We start from the raw sequence: 25,232 nt of genomic DNA, 5'->3' as shown, positions 1-25,232 counted from the left end.
ATGTGCCTGGTATGTGTCCGCACTCGGGTCGTTCCCCCCCTTTCTGAGCTAGAAAGTGCTGAGCTGAAGGTGAGGAGACAGGGTGGTTGAGGGGTGCTGAAAGACACTAGAGATGGTGAAGGAAAGGCGGCTTGTCTATATGTAGGGGTTGCTCCTTGGCTGATAGGGTGATTGGTGAATTTTTTTATAGTAAACCAACCGGGTTAGTTACATTTACATTAGTCTCAACCTCAGACGTCACACCTACACAGCGTTTTCTTAACGTCTGATGCATAAGGTACACTTCTCTGGAAACACTACAGCACGTTCAAAGTCGTCATTTGATTGGTTAAATTTCACCGGATTTTCGGGAGACATGCCAGTCGTGTTCTTTAACGGTCCATCTGGAAACAAAAGGAATCTGTCTAATCTAATAAGTAAACTGTCATGTTTACAGCGGTTGTTATAAGAATTCATCATGATCCACTAAATGCTTATTTCTTAAAAAGTATGCAAGGTTCATGGCATAAACTTATAATTATTTTGTTGCTGTTAACTTTTGACACCTTCGTGAATGTACACAGGTCTGTTATTGCGGGGACATTTTCATGCCTTTTAAACATGACGCGGCACAAAATGAAACGTGATTGGTTGCTTTACCTGTAAGTCAAATGGCACCTCGGTCAGGCCTTTGGCAAAGAAAGTGGCTATACGTTCATGAATTTACATTTAACTCAACTCAACCTCCTCTTTATTTATATAGCGCTTTTTGCAATTTTCATTGTTACAAAGCATCTGTACATGAGACATATTGAGTATAAGCAAAACAATTAAAGTTATACTCGAAAAACAAGAAAGAGGTGAAAACACAGAAGACGGACATAACCACATACAAACATACACAAACATACATCAGTTGTTGTTGAAAGTGTTCCTGATTCCAGTTGATCTAATTAATGCAGCCATAACCCTCAGAGGATTTATATTATGGAAGTATAGTGTGTGCAAGATTAAAAAGATGCGTCTTAAGTCTAGATCTAAACTGACAGAGTGTGTCTGCCTCCTGGACAGTGCAGGGAAGACTATTCCAAAGTTTAGGCGCTAGATAGGAAAAGGATGTTTCACCTGCACTTAATTTTGAAATTCTAGTCTACTTCACTTAAGTACCGAGGAACTAAACCATGTAGGGCTTTGTAGGTAATGAGTACGATTATAAATTTAAAGCAATGCTGCATAGGTAACTAGTGCAAGGTTGACAGAACCGGGCTAATATGTTTATACTTTTTTGCATGCGTTTGGACCAGCTGACGACGAGGGTTTTATGGGACATTCGTCAATAGTTAAGCAGTATTTTTGGTTGTTACGTATGCCGGTTTTCGGTCCAATAAGTAACAATTCTGTGTTGTCAGAGTTCAGTAATGAAAAGTTGTAACTCATCCAGTTTTTTTAGATGTAATTTTCGAGTCTTTGTAGGAGTGTGCTGTGGTCAATGGTGTTGAATGCAGCACTAGGGTCTAGCAGCACCAATAACAAGATAAAACCTTGGTCAGACGTCAAAAGCCGATCATTTGTAAGTCTGATCAAAGCAGTCTCTGTACTGTGACATTCCTTTGGAAGAACGAGCATAATTGAGTTGAAACTACTTTTTCCAGAACTGTAGATATGAAATGTAGAATTCGATATAGGCCTATAGTTCCCTAGTTCTCTAGTGTCAAGTTTGGGGTTTCTTGACAAGGGGCCTTATAACAGCCACCTTATATGCTTTGGGCACATGTCCTAATGTCAGAGAAGAGTTTAGAATACTAAGGAGAGGATCTATAATTTCTGGGAGCATCTCTTTCAGTAGATTTGTAAGTATAGGGTCTAGCATGCATGTTGTTGATTTAGATCATCTAATGATATTAGACATTTCAGAATTATTGCAAAATTATTGCAATTTCTCCTTTGGGGCGCTTTAGTTAGTTTGTTCACCAGGTTTCACTTCTGGTTGCTTTGTTATAATTTTTTCTCTACTATCTTGGATTTATATGCAAATTAGTTCTTCAATTTATCACTGTTTTGCTGATATCCAGAATCTGAAGCCGCTTATGATTCATTTTTTGTTAATAGAGCCACTGTGTAAAATAAAAACCTAGAGTTGTGCTGGTTTTCTTCTATTAGTGATGAAAACTAGGCAGATCTAGAAGTTTTTAGGGCTTTCATGTATTTTCGAATACTATCCTTCCATACTGTACAAAATGCCTCTAATTTAGCTTTCTTATAGTTGCGCTCCATTTTTCGGGCCGCTTTCTTTAGAGCCTGAGTGTGTTCATTATACCACGGTGTCGCAGATTGGGGATGAAGAACCCAAATGCAGGCAGAGGTTGGTGAAAGGGTGAACAAAACAGATTTATTATATATAAACACAAAACAAAGACCCACTGCAGGGATAAAAACAAGAACACTTGGTAACACAGTAAGTTGACAAGACGTAGACTAATTTACACTAAACTAAACACTAGACATAACTAAACTAACACTTACTAATACTTGGGGTAATCCACAGGCAGACATAAACAGCAGGACCGAGGTAAGCACAGGTAAAAAAACAAATCTAACCCTTTATCTCAACAGGTAGTGTTCTAGCTTTTGTTGAAACCAGTAACTTTGTATTGGCACTTAATGTATTATTGCTCCTGTATGACGTATCGCTTATTGCTCCTAAACTCTTTGTAAGACGCTTTGGATTAAAGCGTCTGCTTAATGTCTAAATGTAAATGTAATGTAATCACTGATATACACAGAATACTGAATACAATGCAAGAGCACATGACAATAAACATGAGGATGTTTTATGGGGAGACAGATGAAGGATAATGAACAGGGGACCAGGTGTAGGGGATGAAACACTCAAGGAAAGGTATCGAGGGAGAGATGATGGGAAACAAAGACGCCCATGGAGTTTAAAGTCTCTTTGAAAGCCATTCCTAAGCCATCTGTATCGTTATCTATATGGATGTTAAAGTCACCAATGACAAGGACTCTATCTGCGGCCAGTACTAGTTCTAGTAAGAACCCACCAAATTATTTATTAAAATCTGTGTGGTGCTCTGGAGGCCTATATTCAATAGCTAGAATATATTTTGTAATGTTTTATCCTTGGTATTATGTGTTAATACCTGATGTACCATAACTTTAAAATAATTTTATTTAGAGTTAGACTTCTGGGAAATGCCAAAAGAGTTATTGTAAAGTGCTGCCACGCCTCCCCCTCTGCCTTTTAGACGAGGCTCATATTTAAAATAATAATCTTTGGGGACAGATTCATTTAAAGTAATATAATCATCAGGTTTCAGCCATGTTTCTGTCAAACAGAGAATATCTTATATGATCTTGTGTCATATTGTTAACAAAAGTGCTTTATTAGAGAGAGATCTAATATATAGCAATCCGAGTCGTAACGGTTGACTATCTGTATTTTGTTCATGTATAATTTGTTTAACATTTATAAAATTACTTTCAAGAGGTTTACGCATTTACATTCAGTGTTGGGTAAGTTACCCAGAAAAGTAATTAATTACTAGTTACTAATTACATATTTCATATTCAATAGTGTAATTAGATTACTGTACACATTACTCTCTCCAAAAACTATCTAATTATTTACTACTTCTCCTACATCCACCTTGATTATAATGGATTCAAGGGAAGACATGAAACAGCTTATTTAATTCATTCAAATAAATACTAAGTAACTACGTAAATTACTATGCCATAGAAATAAATTCTTGCAATGTGTGTTGCATGAAAAAAAGGAAAGTAACCGCATACATTTTTGCCCAAAATGTATCTGTCCATCTTGGTTTGTGACTGAAACTAAAACAGCATGTCTCATTTAAGAAAATCGAAATCCGGATTCGAAGCAAAAGATGAGAATCAATAATACTTTTTCTTTTGTCACTGAAAAAGATATGCATTAAGAGCATTATTGAAAAACAATAAAAAACTTTATTTTATTATAATGCTAAAAAGAGTGAATGAGATGAGATGCATTAGATGGAGGCTGATCAGGTATGTGCAGGAGGTAGAGGCAGGAAAAATAGGACATCAGTTGATTTCCAGGTCATAGAATGGAAGACAAAGGTTGAGAATAAGGTAGTCCGTCAGTTGAGAATATTGACAAGCCCGGTTTAGTAAAAATGCGTTTGTGGGAGGAGTATAGTAGATGTGTCCCACACTGTGGTTGGAGTTTCTTTGAGGTTTATGGTTCATTTGGTGACTGCTGTGGAAGCGTCAGCTGCATCAGCTATGTTTAGTTCAGCTGAACAATGTTTAAAGTCAGAGACCGGTACAGGTATATAATAAGTACAGGTGGCATTGTTGCTGTGGTGTAACTGAATGTCATTTGTGGCGTTACTGGCTCGATGTCTTGATCTGTGGGTTGAAGTGTGAAAACAGTTAATGAGAAAAGTACCTCAAGTAGCTCTTGCCACAACAGCACAACAAAAAATATGTAACAGGGTCCATATAACGTACCTCCACCAAAGAAGGAATACCACTGCTGTCAGGCACAAGATAACAACTACTCCTACAGTTCCACCTATAGTTGCTAAATATACATTGAAAGAGGAACCAGTTAAAAATTGAACTGTAGTCACACAACATTTTTTGTAGAAATCTTCTGAGAAAAACCTCTGATGCTATATGCACTTACATTTGTCCATATCAGAGAAGGTTCCTTCTTTATGGCTCTCTAAAAAAAAAATGTAATCTTTTAAACATCAGTCATTCAATAATTCTCTATTACATTGTGCTAAACTGTTAAGCTAGGCACAGACTAAAAGACATAAACTATTAATTTTATTTTCTTGTATGTTTTGCAATAAAAAAGCTGTGAGCTTCAGTAAAAAAACACTCATCAAATAAAGCAAGCTGGAGGTATGTGAACTATGCTTGAAATAGAAAACTATGCAGAGGTCAAAGATAAAACATCAAACACTTTAACCGGTCGAAGCACTTAGTTCAGAGTCGAAGCTGCTGCATTGCATGTGCTTTTTGTAATAGTACATCTACACTAATTTCTACATGACAGATACTCTGGAGGAGAGACTTGTGGCTTTTTTTTGCTTTGATTTAACAAAAACACAGTGCTCGCACACATTTAAAATAATACTTAAATTAATTTCTAGTGTCTGTGTAAACTCTGTGCATCTGCAGTTCCCATAGTGTACTGTATCTCACAAGTATGCATAGCCTACTAGAAGATTAAAGGGATAGTTCACACAAAAATTAACCGTTTGAGTTGTTATCTTTTAGTATAGCAAGGAGAAGGTCTAAAAGAAAAAACAATCTTGAAAATTACGTTAAAGTCATAGTTAAAAGTCATCAACAGTTATTATTAAATAGGTCATGTCATGTCATTCCCAAACAGTTAAAATCCCACTCATGGTATAAGGTTGTTTTGATGTAGCTTGTAACTTCAGCAATGTAAAATTCATGTGGTGGTTAATAAAGGTCTATTTAAATGTAACAGGAAATAGATCTGGTTAACTGAGGCATCCTGTTTTTGCCTTCATGTTCATTGTTCAACGGTAGGTACTCTGTGTTTCTCTCTCCTTTATCTTAAATGTGTGCTTTCACTGTGAGTGCGTGTCTGTGTGTGTCTGTGTATGTGTGTGTGCGCCTGCGTGTGTGTGCGCCTGCGTGTTTGTGCGCTCGATCGCATGCTTGTCTGTGTGTCTGTCCGAATGAGTGTCTATGTCGATGTGTGTAAATATGTGTGCATATTGTGTGTGTAGAGCGTTTGTATGTCTGTCTTCTGTGTTTTCACCTTTTTCTTGTTTTTACAGGTAAATGACTTTAGTTGTTTTGTTAATAGTCAATATGTCTAATGTACAGCTGCTTTGTAACAATGGAAATATATAAATAAAGTTGAGTTGAGAGTTGAGTTGTTGGTCAAGGCCTCCACACACAAATCCTCATTGTCACCATATAAATAATATTTCAATTATTTTGATGAAAAACATTTGGAGAGCAACTGAGAGAGAATTGGCATGCGATGGAATTACAGGAGAACATTAAGGGGCTGTGTCCACCGAGGCGCATTTACATTGCTGAAAACTGCAGCTGCAGGCGCAGTGTTCATCTCAAAGTTGAGCATTTTTAAATTCTGGGCGCTCAGTCGAATGCCGGCACCGATCATGGGAAAAACGCACCAGCCCTGAGCGGAAAAAAAAATGCCGCCCGCAGGCGTAAACGCCATGGTGGACACACGGCTTTAGTGTTAGAATGTTAAATAAAGTGTTAAATGAAAGATCAAGCTGTGAATTTAAAATATATACATAATGATAATAATAATTGTAACAACGGGACAGTTATAGGCAGTCACTGCTCCCCAGACGTCGAGTACATGTCTGTAAGATGCCGGCCTTTCTTTCTGCCGAGGGAGCTAACTGTGGTGATTGTCACAGCTGTGTATATTCCACCCTATGCCAGTGTAAACACAGCCCTCTCTATACTGCTGAACACCATACACGAACAGCAGCGGGCCCACCCAGACGGTGTTCACATAATTGCAGGGGACTTAAATAAGGCCAACTTGAAGACTGTACTCCCCAAGTTATACCAGCATGTAAAGTGTTCCACAAGGGGGGAGAAGACTCTGGACCATGTCTACACCAATATTAAGCACGCATACAGAGCCATACCCCTCCCCCACCTCGGTAAGTCAGACCATCTTTCCCTCCTGCTTTCCCCAGCCTACACCCCTCTCAGACGCAGGGCCAGGCCCACCACAAAGTCTGTTACAACCTGGCCTAGCGATGCACTCTTCATGCTACAAGACTGCTTTAATTCGACAGACTGGGACTTATTTGTACACCAGGAGTTGGGGACATTCACAGGGACGCTACTGGACTATATCCTGTTCTGTATCAGAACTGTGACGGTGGAAAAAACCATCCGGGTCTTCCCAAACCAGAAACCCTGGATGACCAGCCAGGTACGTACACTCCTCAGGGTCCGCGACACTGCCTTTAGGTCTGGGGACAGTTCTCTGTACAGAGCGGCTCGAGCCGACCTTAAAAAGGGTATAAAAAGAGCTAAGGCGGACCACAGACTGCGCATCGAGTCTCATCTGTCCAGCAACAACACACGGGAGGTGTGGCGGGGCATAAAGGACATCACAAATTTCAGAGGCGGGGATGCGCCTACAGATGACCTGAGTGCGCCGCTTGCAGAGGAGCTAAATTGCTTCTTTGCTCGCTTTGAAATACCTCAGCAGCACTCATCTGCTCCAGCTCTCCCCTCACCTGCAACTACCTCCCACATAACTTCACTCACCGTGTACGAACATGAAGAAAGACGGGTGCTCTTGGCAGTGAACCCCAAGAAAGCTGCCGGCCCAGAAGGAATACCTGGCAAGGTGCTCATAGGGTGCGCCTTCCAGCTTGCCCCCACCTTCACCAGGATCTTCAACCTCTCACTGGCCCAGGCAGTCATCCCGCAGTGCTTAAAATCATCCATTATCATTCCAGTGCCAAAGAAGACTCCCATCACAAGTCTGAATGATTACCGGCCGGTGGCCCTTACCCCGGTAATCATGAAGTGCTTCGAGAGACTGGTCCTTCAGCACATAAAGGATCGTCTCCCCCCAGATTTTGACCCACACCAGTATGCATACCGTGCAAAAAGATCCACAGAGGAAGCCATCTCCGTAGCTCTCCACTCTGCACTGAACCACCTGGAGAAACAGCAGAGCTACGTTCGGATGCTCTTTGTGGACTACAGTTCAGCCTTCAACACCATAATCCCAGACAGACTCATCACCAAACTGGCCACTCTTGGTTTTTCCCCTCTCACATGTGCCTGGATAAAGGACTTTTTAACCAAACGTCCCCAGACTGTGAGACTTGGCCCCCACCTATCCTCATGCCGCATGCTGAGCATCGGCTCCCCACAGGGCTGTGTGCTGAGCCCCCTCCTGTACTGTCTCTATACCTACGACTGCAGTGTGGCCAACAACGACAATCTCATTGTCAAGTTTGCGGACGACACTACAGTGGTCGGACTCATCTATAAAGGTGAGGAGGCAGCCTACAGAGAAGAGGTTGGTAAGTTGGCAGTCTGGTGTTCAGAGAATAATCTCACTTTGAACACCAAGAAGACCAGAGAGATCATCATCGACTTCAGGAAGCACAGGACCGACCCAGCCCCCCATACATCAACGGCGAGTGTGTGGAGAGGGTTCACTCTTTCAAGTTTCTCGGCGTCCTTATCTCCGCCGACATCTCCTGGACTGAGTACATCAAGGCAGTCTACAAGAAGGCTCAGCAGCGGCTGCACTTCTTGAGAGTTCTCAGGAAGTACAATCTGAACTCCAACCTGCTAATGACCTTCTACCGTTCATCCATCGAGAGCATGCTGACATACTGTATCACAATATGGTATGGCAGCTGCACCGTTGCAGACAGGGAGAGGCTTCAGAGGGTTGAAAAGGCAGCACAAAAGATCATTGGCTGCCCTCCCCCCTCCCTGGAGGACATTTACACCTCCCGTTGCCTAAACAGAGCACTAGCCATCACCAAGGACAGCTCCCAACCTGGTTTTGACCTCTTCAAACTGCTCCCCTCAGGGAGGCGCTACAGGTGTCTCAAGGCTAGAACAAACAGACTCAAAAACAGTTTCTTCCCAAAAGCAATAACTATTCTGAATTCTCACATGCTGTTCGTAATTATTGCAAATGTACACGTTCCTCAGGTCTGCTCAACCTTACCCCCTTTTTTTTTTTTTTTTTGTAATTTATAGTATTTATTTCACTGCTTGTGGAGCCAGCTATCGAATCTCATTGTACATGTACAGTGACAATAAAAGGTATTCTATTCTATTCTATTCTATTCTATAATAACAAATAATAAATGTGTCATCGATTACTCATGAAACTTCCAAACTTCACATAGCGTTACAGTATAGTTTGAATATGCAAACAATAAAATGAGGTTTTATGATCGATTTGAGAGCCTCTGGTAAATATAATGTAAACCTTGTTAACAATCCTGGGCCGAATTCACAAAAGTGTTCTTAAGACAAAATAAAATAAATTCTTAAAGGGATAGTTCACCCAATAAGTTCATACCTGTATAAATTACTTTGTTCCAATGAACACAGAGAAAGATATTTGGAAAAAGGTTAGTAATTTTCAGTTCCGGGCATCATTGATCACCATAGTAGGAAAAACTGAATGGTAGTCAAAGTTGCCTCAGAACTGTTTGTTATTTTTAAATTCTTCAAAACATATTTTCTGTTTAACAGAACAAAAAAGTAAAACAAATTCCCGCTATGGTAGTGGATGTCCCAGAACTGAAAATTGCTAACATTCTTCCAAGTATCTTTATTTGTGTTTGTAGTAGAGTAGGCGGGGCGAGACCGTGGTTCAAGTCCGGTGAGTAATTGTGAATTAGCGCCAGCTGTGCGCACACCGGCCTCGAATCACGTAGGAGATGGGAGCATATAAAAGGAACGAGCGACCAGACCGTCGAAGAGAGAGGACCGGGCCCGAACTTATGTTATGTTTGTATTTATATTTATGTTCATGTTTTGTTCGCTGGCGGTCGTCCGTGAGGGGCCGCCGGCTGTTATATTAATTTATTAAATGTATAAAATATCTTCCGGATCCCGCCTCCTTCCTTCCATTTTATTGAGATGTGTTACATTGGTGCCGAAACCCGGGAGGTAGGAGAGACATGCTGTTGGAGAGTCCTCGCCGCCGAGTGGCCTCGCGGTACCGGAGAGTTCGGGCAGCGCGGACGAAGGGCGTCCGCCAGTGGCTGCCCGAAGCGGTGGCTCTGGGAAACGGAAGTGCACAGTGCGGCCACCGTCAAACCTTCGGTGGAACGGCGACCTTTGCTGCCGCGCCCCTGGGTCGAGGTGGGGTGGCTTTCGTCCAAGCGGGAGCGGGGGAGTTGCCGCCGTCCGCCAGAGGCCGGAGCCTGCGTCCGTCACCCGAGGGGGAGGAGCAGGGGGCGGAAGCGCCGAGTGCGGCCACCGCCCGCCAGAGGCCGGAGCCTGCGTCCGTCCGCCCAAGGGGGCGGAGCAGGGGACGGGGAACCCGACCCGACTCCCAGATTTAGGAGGAGCCACCGCCGGCCGCCAGGGGGCGGACGGTCGAGCCGTCCACCGAAGCCCCAGGGCCACCGCAAGGCACCGCGAAAGAGTACTCCGGCTGGTTGAGGAACAAGCGGCAGCATGTCAGGGAACCGGACTATAATTTTTTTTTTCTCTCCCCTCTCTCTTTCCGGTCGCTCCGAGGGCTCCCGTCTCCGTTGTCTCGTCTCGTCGCTGCATACCCCCCACCCCACCCCCCCCGAAGGAGGGGGAGGGAGCTTGCACAGTCGCGGGGGTACCCCCGGCCTGTGAGGGGTGATGGGGGTATGTAGTAGAGTAGGCGGGGCAAGACTGTGGTTCGAGTCCGGTGAGTAATTGTGAATTAGCGCCAGCTGTGCGCACACCGGCCTCGAATCACGTAGGAGATGGGAGCATATAAAAGGAACGAGCGACCGGACCGTCGAAGAGAGAGGACCGGGCCCGAACTTATGTTATGTTTGTATTTATATTTATGTTCATGTTTTGTTCGCCGGCGGTCGTCCGTGAGGGGCCGCCAGCTCTTAAATTACTTTATTAAATGTTTAAATGTTTGCCGGTTCCCGACTCCTTCCTTCCTTTTAATGAAGTTTGCTACAGTGTTCAACAAAACTTTATACTGTTTTGAAACAACCTGAGGGTGAGTAATTGATGACAGCATTTTCATTTTGGGTGAACTGTCCCTTTAAGAAAAATTATAGGAAGTTCATAAGAATGTTCCTTTTTAAGAAGTTCTCAAATATACTTTGAAGATCATCTTAATTTTTTCAAAAGAATAAAATGACATATACATTATAAATCAATCTTTAGGAACTTTAAAGGAAAATTAGGAACCGTCTTAAGTTTAGTTTTTTTCGTAAATATGAAACATTCCTGTCTTTATTCCTAAATTTGAATTGAAGAAAAAATATGGGAGTTAAGAAGAATTTTCTTCTTAAGATTGTTCGGTGAATCCGGTCCCTGGTCCTGGAGGGTCAAAGTCCTGCAAAGTCAATTCTGCGGTCACGCCGTATCGCAATTACTGTTATCTCCATATATAAAGAATGTGGCGTTCTACTCGAAGCTGGCCGCGTCTTTGGAATGGGGATAATTTATTTCAATAGCAAAAACAGCCGTAGCCCTCAAAAAAGTCCCAGCCCACAAGCTGCAAACGTTATGTTGTGAAAGCACCTCTTATCAAGATTTGGATTTCTTTAATATTACAGGCAGGTGTATCTGATTAGGGAACCACTTAACTATATCCTAGTGTCCCAAATTGCCAAATTACATACTATACTGTGCGCAAAAATCAGTAAGCGAAATCAGCAAAATAATCGAAACCTTAGTTCAGAAGACAATGCAAAAGTGTTCGCCATACTGGGTAAACACCCTGCTTTTACAGTCAGGGATCATTTTCCCCATGCAAACTCCGCCCCACGCCACGCCCCAAGCTATGACTAGAAACCCACCAAGTCAACAAACACTGGGCCTGTGTCTGAAATCTCCTACTTCCATACTATAAAGTAGACAAAAATAAGTATGAGTCACGAATAGTATGTCCGACACCTCAGTATGCAAAAAAACAGTAGGTGAGAAAAACCTGGATGGTCTACTTAACAACGGTTGTTATTATTACGTCACAGCTCAAAGAGCATATGGGTCACAAGACTATAAAACATGGCGGATGCAGTATGTCCGAAATGTATTCATACTTCTCCCACTCATACCATAGAACGTACTGTTTTAACGATCTATAGGTGGGTACTCAATAAAATCCAGTACATAATGTCATAGTATGCGATTTCGGACATAGCAATAGTACTGTACCAATATAGTTCTGCAGTGGTTTCAAGGTTATGACATCATAGTTGTTTATTACAGATCAATGGATGGAACTGAACTCTGCAGGACAGTTGCCCTCAATATTTTTTCATTTCTGTTTGATGATTTCTCATGAGTTCTCCTTTTTCAAAGACGTTATAAAGGTTTGGAACGTGTGAAGGTTAACAATGACAGAATTTTCATTTTCAGCCATTTAGCCCCCTTCCGATCAGCCCATTACAGTTAATGGCTTCACCTGTTGCTGTAGTCAACGATTCTGATTGTGTTGGTGATGACTTTGCTGTCAGGTTTTGTCTGCTTGTGCAAATGCTGGATATTGAAGAGGGAACCTCTTTGGTTGTTGTAATCGACACTGTTTCTTTTGTTGTCGTCTTCAGAGTTGTCAGGGTGGTAGTTGTTCTTGTTTCGGATGTAGCAAATTCATTCGTTGCTCCAAAAGCTGTTGCTGAAGTGTGTAATTAGCGTTGGTGTGAGCCAAAAGAAAACTAACAAATGGATGCATAGAAAGACAATTATACCTGCTGATGGCATGCTTGTTCCGGGAATTCTAGAAGTCTGTGCTCTTTCTGTGGTGGATGTTGTGAAAGTCTCCTCAGTTTTGGGGGGATCTGTTGATACAAATAAAAAAACAGGACATTTTAGCCCAAACATTTATTTTGGAAACATGCTGCATCCCAAACTATTACAATTATCAACGGTAGTATACTGTAATTGAATTAATTTTGCCTGTAAAATGCGCTCTGTATATTAACAGTTTATATTATGTCAGTTTTAAAAACTGTCATTTGTGGTAATTTACTGGAATCTGCCTGCAAACTCATTTTTTTGTGGGCATACAGCCATTAACTACTGGAATGTTTTTTTTTTTGACAGATGAATAGTATACCAGTTGTATGCTGTAATAAGACTGGTATACAACTGGATGTAAAAGATTCATACTCTTATTTTATAATAATAATGTTCTATTATCCAACTGAATGTAAAAGATGCTGGTTGGAGTGAAAGTGCCCTCCCATACTCAGAATTTGTGCTCTGTATTTCACCCAAGTGCACACAGACAGCAGTAAGTAACACACACACAGTGAACACACATGCGGAGTAGTGGCCAGACATTTTTGCTGTGGCGCCTGGGGACCAGTTTGGAGTTTAGTGCCTTGCTCAAGGATCTCACCTCAGCTGTGGTATTGAAGGTGGAAGAGAGCGTCCGTTATTCACTGTACCCACCAACAATCCCTGCTGAGATTGAACCTCCAACTGCTGGGATACATGTCCGCCTCTCTAATCATTAGCCCACTGCTGCCTCTACTACTGCCCCCACTACTGCCCCACGACTGCCCCCACTACTGCCCCACGACTGGTTAGTTGAAATGAGGAAACTGGTACTTACGTGTTGGCTTTTTGGGATCCCCTTAAGGGCAGAAATACAAAAAAATTACATATTAGTTAAATGCTATTTGTAAGGATGAAAAAGTATAGTTCCTTAAGAAAACAGTAAGTGGTGCTTCGCCCAGCAAAAGTCAACACAATAATGCTGAGGGGGTTCTGGGTGGTTGCAAAGGCTTGTATGGTGGTTTCTAAGGTGGTCTAAAAATAACATGTTTTATGTTATTATGCAGTTATTTTGCAGCCTTGGGTGGTTGCTTACAAAAATCAAGAATCTCTACAATATTCTGGGCCTAAATAATGGCTGTGGAAACCAATTGTAGGTGGATATTTTGCCAAGCACCACTATTCTTATACATCTTGTTCAGTCATGTATCTGTGTGTAACCATAACATCCTTACGTATGCAAAGAAGTTGAATGGCTGGGATCCAGGTTGATTTGCCGTTTTTTTCAACGCAGCGGAAGAGATTAGATGTCCCTGCCTTCCTCACAAAGCCATCCACACAGTTAAAGCGAATCTGATCCTTAACATGTTTGGTCGAATTGACAGGCATTGCGTTTTCTATCTGAGGCAAGGAATCACACACACCTGAAACAAAGTGGAGAAATGTCACAAAAACACAGCACACAGAATGCCCTTCTGCTCGCATTCAAACCTTCTGGTCCCCAGGGTAAATATCCTTACACTTTTAAAGGGTTTTAAAAGTCTCAGAGTTCTATAGGAAACATCAAAAAACGATAAGATTTTATTTATCATCTGTTGTCTTTTCTCCCTCAGTACCACAACATATACGTTGCTGCTTTGAGAAGGTTAGCTGCCCCGTGTGCATTTGGGCAAATGGAGAGTGAAATGCTCCGTGATCAGCTGAAAGCGAATGATTTGTTGGCTGCTGTAAAGGACAAATTGCTACTAGAGGAGGATGTCATGTTAGAGAAAGCGGTTACAATCGTGTGAAGTAGAAGCTGCCGTAAGGAATTTGTCATTGTTTTGTAACCCTACTACTACAATGAAGTCAGTGCAAGCAGTTAGTGTGACTTCTAAATATGGCAAAAGTGGAAGGAGCGCACACATGACTAAACAACCAAAGGCTGTTCATAGACAAACAGAGGATCATAAACAAACAGCATCTGGGCAACAACGTCGACAATGCTACGGATGTGGTTCAGATAAAAATTGTCCTGCCGCTTAGCTAACATGCAGACTATGTGGAAAGAAGGGTCACTTTGCTAAACTGATGTGGTTACTGAACAGGATTTGATTTCTGAGGTTGCTGAAATCCAGACATTTTTGACTGCGTTACCGCTTCCTGACTTTAAAGCTGAATGTGAGGACTGCCCCGAGTTGTCTCACTTGTGACAAACGATTAAGTCAGGTTGGCCGAAACTGCAAAAGTCTGTCTCCAATGACTTATGTCTCTACTTCCTTGTTAGACATGAACTGGCTGTGGAATCCCAGTTGATCTTCAGAGAAAATCGGTTGGTAGTTCCTTGTGTATTACGGGAACGCCTTGTTCATCTTGCCCATGAGGGACTAGTATGGACCAAGCAGATTCTAAGAGACTTGAACTGCTGGCCACATATGGATGATCTTGCTCACACCATTCAACTTTCGTGTGTGAACTGCCAAGCCAGTGATAAATCTGCAAAACGGTCACAGCACCAATGCAGCCTGTGGAGTACCCGAAAGGTCCTATCGCTATCGAAATCTCGAGGCGGAATTAGACAAGATCCTTTGTTTTATGTGGAAGAGAGATTTTGGCCAATTTGTTGCCATACACTCTCTCTCCGGTCTTGTCATTGTTCCTGCCCTCCTGTTTCCTAGTTGTTTAATTAGTTTATCCCCTGCACCTGTCCCCTCTTGATTTGGTTCCCTTTATATTGACCATGTGTCTCTTGTCTTGTGCTGGATCATTGTGTTAGTCTCGTATGTCATTTGGGCGAGTTCTTGTTCCCTGATGTTATGTAGTCTAGTTTATTGTAGTTTAATGTCAAGTGTGAGTTGGTCCTAGTTTAGTCAGTCCTTGTTCTTGTTCCATGTTTTGTTATGCTATCCCCTCGTGGGTGTTTGTTTTGTATTTTATTGTTTATTAAAAGCCTTGTTAACTCCTTTACCTCCCTGTCTGCACCTGGGTCCTCTGTCTCACCTCACCTACCCCGAAAATCATGACGGGGTCCATTTGAGAGGGGAGCTGTGGATTGTAAGTTTGCAATAACACTGAGCTATTTCTTCAGTAAATGGCCGGAAATTGTTTTTGCTTCCTCAGTAACTACACAGACCGCAGTTCACTTCTTCTGAATTTGCAGAGTTTCTGAAATTGCAAGGAATCAAGCACATTAAAACGAGTGTTAACCACCCTCAGGTGAATGGGGCCATTGAGCGTTTTAAAAGGGTGCTTAAAGAATGTATTCAAGCAGCTGAGGTCGCTCGTAGACCCTGGAAATCTACAGTTCTGACAATGCTGAAGAGCTATCCGAATACAACCCATGCCACGACAGGTGAGACCCCTTTCCTGCTCCTGAAGGGGCGAAACATGAAAACCAAGCTGAATGTTCTTCCACCAGAGGTTGGTCCTGACCAATTCACTCAGGTCAGAGATCGTGTCAAATGCAGACACGTTAAAAGCAAGCACTACACCGATCGCATGAGAGGATCTAAATTCTGTGACATCAAGGTGGGAGATAAGGTGAGAATGTGGAAACCCTTTCATGTGAAGAAAGGAGAGGCTCAGTTTACGGATCCGATATTAGTACAACAGCAAACAGGACCAAGTACTTTCATTTTAAATGATGGGAAAAGATGGAATTAATCACGTCTTTCATTATGCCCAGAAAGAGAAGAAAATCCTGAACAGACTGAACTAAGGGACAGAGACTGGTCAATGGACAACACGGCTTTGGTCTAAAGACTATGTGATGGAGTAACATGGCTGACAAGAATCAAATAGCTTTCCTGTAGCTCAGTGGTAAGAGCATTGTGTTAACATCGCAAGGTTGTGGGTTCGATCCCAGGGGATTGCAAATACCTATGTAAAATGTATAGGATAAAGCAATGTAAGTCGCTTTGGATAAAAGCGTCTGCCAAATGCCTAAATAAATAAATAAGTCAGACCAAGAAAGTATGTAAAGTGAATAGGTGGTTCGCTGCCACCTCAACTGAGTGCCACCTGCTCAGTTGAGTGTTTCAGTTGTACACTCAACTGAAATGTTTGATAAATGCTATCCTGCGACATGTTATGTTATTCTGTGTTATGTTAAAAGAATAACGTGTGCTAGTAGAATGGTTATTTGAAGTGCATTGAAATTGTGCATAAAAAGTAACTTTAAGTATGTTTATTTGCAATAAGTTGATAAGTGCTGAAGACTTGAGACTTAAGTTAATGGTAGTTGAGTAAAGCACTTTTGTTAAGTAACAGGGGAGATGTTGTGTTGAAGTATGCAATTCTAATGGTTCATGTCACAGTATAACTTGCTTTTTTTATATGTGATGTGGAGCTGCGGAATGGCGAATTGTATGCAGAAGAAAAGGAGTAAGAAAAGAAGACAAAAAAGAAAAGTGTTAGTTGGACTTGTGGCTGCGTGTTTTGGAAAGGAGTAAAAACACTACAACAGTGGACATCAAATCTGTTCCAAAATGCTGAATAAAGTTACATACCATACAAAGGTATGGGATGAGGAAAGAGAGGGGAAAACTTTTCTTGTATTCTTTGCCAAAAAATATATTCTTACACAACATATATTCATAAACAAAATAAGGAAATGTGAGTTTTTCTCATTATTTTCAGGAAGTCTTATTCTGTGACTAGTAAGTAACCATGTAATGTTTTCCTATTTCCATTGGCAACAAGCTTACATTCTGAGACAGGATATCGCTTAGATCCTGGGCAGTAGGCTAACAGATGTCGCCATCTGTTGCAACCATTCATCACAATGAAGCATAGACGGTGTAACAGAGCATGCAGTTTACAAAGTTGTGGGTTCCATTCCAGAATACACACTGTCAGATAAAACGCGAGCCTTAAAATCATTTAGATATACTAAATGCATTAATAAATAATAAAACGTACACTTTTAAAAACAAAGTAAGTAATACATAATAATTATTAAGGTGTTTACCTCCCTGACGTACATTTTTTTTACTACTAATTTAAATGTCATTTATATTGTTGTTGTTTTTGTTGCTGCGTGTTTCTCTCTCTCCGTGTTTCTCTCTGCCGCTCTCTATACCTATAATAAGGGAATAACCATTGGCACTCTGACTACCTGACTCGGCCGGTAATGGCATATAAGGTCGACATCACGCTGGCAACAAGGAGAGATACTTTGATTTACAAGTAGTGATTCAATGAGGAATGGTGTTATTTAAACACTATTCACCACAAATTTGTAGAAATGATCATGAGCTTTCATCACGATATTAATTCATATATTTTCTACCACCCTAAGTAATGGAAACAAATACCAGCCTACCAGACGTCAGGAGAGACTGAATTTTCTGTCCTGGATGCAATAAATTCTTTCTGGCAGATATGCCTTGACCATAAAATCCTCTATGAGTATCACATTCAGCACACCATTTGTGCGCTACAGATTTCTTTGCATGCTCTTCGGCATAAACTCTGCAAGTGAAGTGTTCCAACATACCATGGAGCAGTTGTTTTTAGGGTACCCCTGTGCAGTAATCTTCAACAATGCAATTATAGGAGGTCGCGATGCTGCTGAACAGGACATCATCCTGAAGAAAGTGCTGAGACAAGCATGGGAGATGAAGCTCAAGTTGAACCCTTCAAAATGCAAATTTCGTCTGAACCAGGTCAGTTATGAAGGCACATCTTTACAAGTGACAGCCTAAAACCAGATCCTGCCAAAACAAAAGTGATCTCTGAGATGCCAGCCCCAAGGACGTCCCGGGAGTACAGCGTGTTTTGGGAATGGACAATTATCTGGGGAAGTTCATCCCCAATTTGAGTGACAATGCTGCGCCCCTCAGAAAGCTGACACACAAAGGGACAGCATTGTGCATGTATCAGCAGCACCAACATACGATTGAAATCCTCAAGTCATGCCTATCCACCACACCTGTCTTGGCATACTATGATGTTAAGAAGCCAGTTACCTTGACCTGCGACGCCTCATGCTATGGCCGGATGTATGCAAGATTGTAACCAGTTAAATACTCATCTCGTACACTCGCAGACAGATACGAGCTGATAGAAAAGAAACTGTAAGCTGTTGTAATCGCCTGAACTAAGTTCAGAGACTTTGTGTATGGGAAACCAACACAACACATTGGTGACCATTTTGAAGAAACCCATTCATAAAGTCCCCGCGTGCTTACAGAGGAAGTTGCTTCAATTACAATGCCACGACATCACACTAGTGTATAAAATGGGCAAACACATGTATCTTGTGGATACCCTATCTCGAGCTCCAAACCCAGAAACCTTCCAGACATGGAAAACGACTTATTCGAGGTCATGACTGTCAGTTGCATCTCTCCTGCTCATCTGGAGGAACTTCGGAAACATGCAGCAGAGGAAGTACTAAAGACTCTCAGTACTGTAATTCAAGGTGAGTGACCTGCCAAAGAACATAGCATGTGGCCTGCTGTGCATTCATTCTTTCCCTACAGAGAGGAGTTAACTCTGGAAAATGGAATAGTGATGAAGGACCACAAAACAGTCATTTCTCGCTCTTTCTAAAAAGGAATACATCAGCATAGTCGACAGAGGCAACCCTTGTTTGGAAGCCACTAAACCCAGAGCTAGAGGTTTAATTTTATGGCCATCAATGACAGGCGACATCACAGCAGAAGTTCTTTCATGCTCAGTTTGCAACAGCACAAAGCCTCACCAGCAGAGGTTGCCACTAAAGCTGCACCCCGTTCCAGATCTTCCCTGGTCCACGGTGGCAACGGACATGTTTTAATGGCATGGTCAACACTACCAAGTGCTTGTGGACTCATTCTCTGGTTGGTATGAAATCGACCTTCTGCATGACACAATATCCTCTACCGTGTTAAAGAAACTAAAAAGACATTTCTCAGTACACGGCACGCCTCACTTTTTCGTTTCAGACAATGCTAGACAGTACAAGAGCCAGCATTTTAAGGACTTTGTCAAACAGTGGGACTTCGCTCATGTCACAAGTAGATCTGAATGCGCACAGCAAACGGTTTGGCAGAACGAGCGATCTGGAGTGCGAAAGAGGTGATAGAGAAATAATTATAATAAATAATAATAATTAATAATTTGTTACATTTATATAGTGCTTCTCCGGGCACTCAAAGCGGCTTACATCCTCAACCACCACCAATGTGCAACATCCACCTACGCAACGGCAGCCAAATTGCGCCAGAACGGCCCACCACACACCAGCTTACTGGGGGAGAGGAGACAGAGTTGCGAAGCCAATAAGTACATATGGGGATGATTAGGAGGCGATGATGTAAAGAGGCGGATGAACGAATTTGGCCTGGATAACGGTGTTACACCCCTATTCTAATTCAAAGGACATCCTGGGATTTGTAATGACCAGAGAAAGTCAGGACCTTGGTTTAACGTCTCATCTGAAGGACGGTGCTTTTTTGACAGCATAGTGTCCCCCTCACAATACTGGGGCATTATGACCCGCATAGACCACAGGGTGGGCACCCCCTGCTGGCCTCACTAACACCTCTCCTATTTAAGGAAATAAGCCTGTTTTATGTTACCGGTGTTACGGTGCAAGGTCACTTCACCTGTATGTAGTGTGTATGTGCTGAGGTGCTACAGCACGTGTTAATAAAGAAACTACAGTTGAGTATGTTCGGGGGTCATTGTGCTTTAATCTGGGACACACAACACCATTTAAATTTGGAAGTAGGAGTAAATTTCATGAATTCTCAGCACTTAAGACTAAAATGGTACTATGAGAAGCTTGATGAATATGAACCCAGGACTTTACAGACTAGACAGACACACACATACAAACACATAAACAGTTTAGCATTGGAAGAAGAATGAGATATTCAAGAAATATAACTAGTTCTTTCATGTCTGATCTGTCTCAGGCACTAGACAAGAGTGCCAGGTTCCTGCTCTTGCTCAAGTGTAAGGGGAGGTCACACGAAGTAATAAACACTTGCCACATGGCATGCATGTATCATTTCATATGAAAATTAATTTCCTCATAGTCAATACGGCATGAGCCTGCTAGCCCACCGTAAACCTGCAACTTTCTCCCATTCAGAATTACACCTTTGCATCATGGGTAGGACATGCAACCCAGGAATCAGGAATCCTTACTGCTAACTTCTGTCATGTCGTGGACTGATCACCAAAAAGACTTTACGTAGGTAAGCCTTTTTAATTAAAGTACTTATAAGATCAATTATAACTTGTACTTGCATCTTCAATGTGTATTAAGAACAACAGACTTTTAAAAACGTAGTACTAACTGTTGTAAGACTGGATTAAGATCAACTGAGACAGTCAATTCTGCAATCACGATTAGAGGTGCACCGATTAACCGGCCAGGCACTGGGGAATCAGCTGTTTTTTTGCATGATCGGCCGACTGAGGACCGGTCAGACTCACGTTTTGCGATTCCAAGCCGATCCTTTGTTGCCAGTAACGCAGGGCCGCAGACAATAACGTTAGGCTACAACCATCAGCACTCTCAGAGCCAGTGGACATGTAAACTTGCATGCGTGCAGCCTGTCTTTGACGGCTTGGTTATACTCGCGTATATATATACATTTCCATACTCTGGTGTTGGAAGGTATGTGTTTTGCTTGTCTAGACCAGCAGATGCCAACATGGTGCCCGCAGGCACCTGGTTGCCCACATGAAGTCTGCAAGTGGCCCGCCAATCACTCTTAGGCTTGACAATAGGGATTGCCCGATGATGTTTGGACAGTTTGAAAGATAGTGTCGTCTTTACTGTTTGTCACGAAAGTATATTATTTGCTTGTTTTTTTTAATCTTGCCAATTATTTAATATTAGAACTCAATCTATTCTCTCACGCTGTTTGAGACCTAAAAGTTTCTAACTATTTCATATTAAAACTATTTATATGTTCGACATTGAAACATTAAGTAAATTTGATCATTTTTCAGACTTTAATCACTTTAAATATTTAGACAATTAACAATGTCAATGTACGTTGTGCATAAAAACTTCAGAACGTTTAACCTGAATCTCCACAAATAGTGTTGTAGCAGTTGTTACAATATATGACTCCGAAACGAGGCTTCTATGTCAGGAAGGAACTTTTTTCCCAATTTGTTTGAAGCAATTAAATATTATACATTTGCAGGTCGCGTGCATGTAATTCACCATGTTGTGGCAGGTGCAGTAGGGCTTTGAAAGGGAGGAACATTGAATGACACAAAAGCACATCTAAATGTCACCTAAAAATTCTCAGATTTAAATTAAATTGTAAGGAAAAACCATGTTACACGTCATTTCTAATAATACCTCCTGGATCCAACAGTCAGAGAAGAAGGCTTTGTTTCTAAATGAAAAAGATTGTAAACTTTTACAGACATAAATTATTAATATATTGCAGTATCTTAAATAATAGTTAGACATGTGTTATGTGTTGGACTATGTTTGTGGTACGTCTACATTAAGTACTTCTATGCTGATCATATCAGTAATATTTCCTGGAACTTTATCCTTTGTAACTTATAAAAGCACCTGTGTAGATAAGCTGGGTCACACTATACCTGCCCACGCTGTGTCTTTGACCAAGTGATGCAACCTTATTGAAATTTTATCATACACTTGACTTAGAGTGTCCCTAACACTTGGTTTTCAAAAAGTCCCTTGATGCTCAATGACTTAATGGAGAAAATGAAAATAGAATGCCACTTTTAAATGTCCTCTTTATCTTTCCTGTGACTATATATATAATGTACATCAGACCAACCAATACACCTACCACACTTTGCCATTTATGACGATTACTTTTTAATTCAACCCACAAAATTCTAACAATAATATTCAATGGGTTTTTTTGATAATGTGATGACCATGGTAACACAGCAAAACAAGTCATAAGTCTTATAGACAATAGTAGCTATGATAGGGTTATTTACATTCAACAAATGCCAACAAACACTATTTCTAAATATAACTTCAAATTGGAATGTTTAAAGGTCAGATCACTGTTCGGCCATACATGAGAGCTTAAATTGGCCACTGTTACTGTGTCCTTCAGAATGTTAAACCCGAATCTCCACAAATAGTGTGTTGTAACAGTTGTTACAGTAAAGGAAGAAATTATTTGCCAAATTTGTTTGACGCAATTAAATATTACTCATTTGCATGTAAATATTACACATTTACATGTCCCTTCCATGTTATTCACCATGATGTGTCAGCTGCAGTAGTGCTTTGAAAGGGAGGAACTCGGTTCCAAATCGCAACCTCAGCACTAGATGCTGCTAGATTTTACTGACTAGTCCTTTAATACTTCACTTACATACTATACTTCCATACTAACTTAAATACTATACTTCACTTACATACTTTCATACCGTACCTCACTATATCTGTAAAATGCTGGGTTAGCTTAAAGTTTCTGAGCGAAATGTTGTCCTCAGGATGTTTTTCAAAACGAGTATGTTTTAACAGCTTTGCTGTAGCTCAGTGGTAAGAGCATTGCATTAACAACGCCAGGTTCTTGGTTCGATCCCAGGGGATTGCAAATACCTATGTAAAATGTATAGAATAAAGCAATGTAAGTTGCTTTTGATAAAAGCCTAAATGTAAATATAACACCAGAGTCCTTTATAGATCATGGTACAGGCTCATTATGACCTCTCCAGCATTAATTCCGTATTAAAGTACGTTCAAATGTTGCACAATATGTCACACCACTGCTGACTGTTTTGGATCATATTCAGTAAAGAACAAACAAAAGTGTTTGATTTTGGTTATTTCTCAACATGCATTTTGAAATAAAACAGGCTGACAACACTTCTGAATGCAAAAAGAAAGAAAAACAACGGTAAAAATAAAAGGCAGCAATCCTTTACAATCCTGTTCTACATGTACATACCATATATACAGTCAGTGTCCGGTTTAGTAGGTAGCTACGAACCAGAATCCTGTACCTTAACATAGTCCTTTTGCAATATAAGCAAGAACGTGTGGTTACAAGTAATTTTGCTTTCAAATAATGCGTACTGTAAGTACACAGTTGCACTGTAAACTAATGTGCAACCAATTAAAGAGTGTAAAAATGTCTAAGAAATAAATAGTTTATATAGTATATTAAATAGCGCAAATAGCATGATTTTAATTAATTTATTTGTTTATTTTTGTTAATTTTACAGAAATGTGACTGACAGTTAATCATTTAAAATCTTATAAACAAAATGTAGAAAATTGACCACATTTTATTGTAGATGTTAAAGCTTCAGCCCTTTAAGCTTAGCTTGTCACTATGAACGGCAAGGCTAGAAATGGGATGGCGACGCAAAATGTTGAGGATTTACATCTTTAATCCATTAATCCATTTTTAATGCCTCCAGCCCCCATTTTCTGCATCTACTGCAAAAAATGAATGTCGTTCTAACTTATTTTCTGTTTTGTTCTCTTATACAAATAACAAAAAAATCTTAAATCAAGATACATTTTCTTCACAAAGAAGATATGAGCTGTTGTTTTATGAAAGAAAATGTAAAAATGAAGATTTAAAATTAAATAATATAAATTAATTTATACTTGAGAAAATAAATGATGTAAGACAGCTAGCACATAGCAGTGGTCACATTTCGAGTAGGTCTCAGTAAAATCATATTTCATTGAAAAGCATTAAAGACCCGAGAGTTGTTTGAGCGTAACGCTTTCTATTGCATACAAATTTAGGTTTCATGAAAGGAATAAGATTGTGTCCGATATATAAAAGACAGCTTAATGTAAAACCTTATATTATGCATTTATCTGTACAGTAGCCTATACAAGGTTTCGTTTTACAAACGTAGACACTTAGGCAAGCAGTGTACGTTCATTTTAGTAATTATAACGCTGTAAATTCAACAAGTCCTACACATTCACACCGTTTTGCTTAACGTCGTATGAAGAAGACATTAATGTAATGTTTTCATTCAGTAACGCGCACAAACTTACCGTTCGCTGCTGCAATATTATGAAGATATTCGGCCATCGCGAAAATAAATATAATCAGCACATGCATGTCAGCTTCTCCCGGTACATTTAGATGGAAATTTCGCAGAAAGATGCGACATTTGTATCCGTGTAAAGGGAAACGCCACTTAAGCTCAAACCACCTTTCACTTTCACTTGAGGCGCGTCATTGAAGAAGAGCACATTTGCACTTCCTGAAGAAAACATAAAGCAAAACTGCAAGATTAAAGTCTCAGATACTTTTATTTTCAGTTCATGCTTTGGTTCTGTGTAAATCAGAAGAGCCGCCCTGGCGATAGCTACGATTCGGATATAGGTTGCAAGGTTCTGGTAGCCTTTGTGGTTTAGTTATGTTGAACACAAAGAAAGATTTCTAACTATGGTAGTACATGATGTCCCAGAAAAGTCAGTTGCAGACATCTTTCCGAATATCTTTCTTCGTGTTCATCAGAACAAATAAATATATACATGTTTGTTTGTAACTATCCCATCGGACAATATTCCATCAACATTAGCCGACACATTACCAGAGGGCATAGTTTCAAGTCTAAGGGCTCGAACACACTACAATACATAAAAAAATCTGACCTGATTTTTAAAGAACTAAACATCATACACTTGCAGAATGTCACCTAAACATTCTCAGATTAAAATTAATTTGGAAGTTAAAACCATGGTACGCTTCATATAATACCTCCTCCAACAGTCAGAGAAGAATTTTGGTTCTAAATGAAAAAATAATGAAAACTTTTACAGACATAAATTATTAAGAGATTGCAGTAGCTTTAAAAATAGT

General features: G+C 40.7%; 1 protein-coding gene across 3 annotated transcripts; it reads right to left on the bottom strand.

Annotated features, from left to right (window-relative positions):
• Positions 1–3,943: 3,943 nt before the first annotated feature.
• il15ra (interleukin 15 receptor subunit alpha) lies at positions 3,944–24,595 on the bottom strand. 3 transcript variants are annotated; one of them, XM_056748991.1, is made up of 8 exons: positions 24,419–24,595; positions 13,701–13,889; positions 13,304–13,324; positions 12,435–12,524; positions 12,152–12,361; positions 4,673–4,711; positions 4,495–4,567; positions 3,944–4,392 (listed from the first exon to the last, which is right to left on the bottom strand). In XM_056748991.1, exons 1-8 carry the CDS (start codon positions 24,483–24,485, stop codon positions 4,227–4,229), a joined length of 855 nt encoding a protein of 284 aa, XP_056604969.1. In that variant the 5' UTR covers positions 24,486–24,595; the 3' UTR covers positions 3,944–4,226. The 3 variants fall into 3 exon arrangements, with proteins under 3 accessions (XP_056604969.1, XP_056604970.1, XP_056604971.1); XM_056748992.1 differs by having other exon boundaries at positions 12,152–12,355; XM_056748993.1 differs by lacking the exon at positions 12,152–12,361.
• Between the last annotated feature and the right edge of the window lie 637 nt (positions 24,596–25,232).

The sequence above is a fragment of the Triplophysa dalaica genome, chromosome 5 (genome assembly GCF_015846415.1).
Source record: "Triplophysa dalaica isolate WHDGS20190420 chromosome 5, ASM1584641v1, whole genome shotgun sequence".
NCBI classification, from domain to species: domain Eukaryota; kingdom Metazoa; phylum Chordata; class Actinopteri; order Cypriniformes; family Nemacheilidae; genus Triplophysa; species Triplophysa dalaica.
This window is presented reverse-complemented; position numbering and strand designations above follow the sequence as displayed.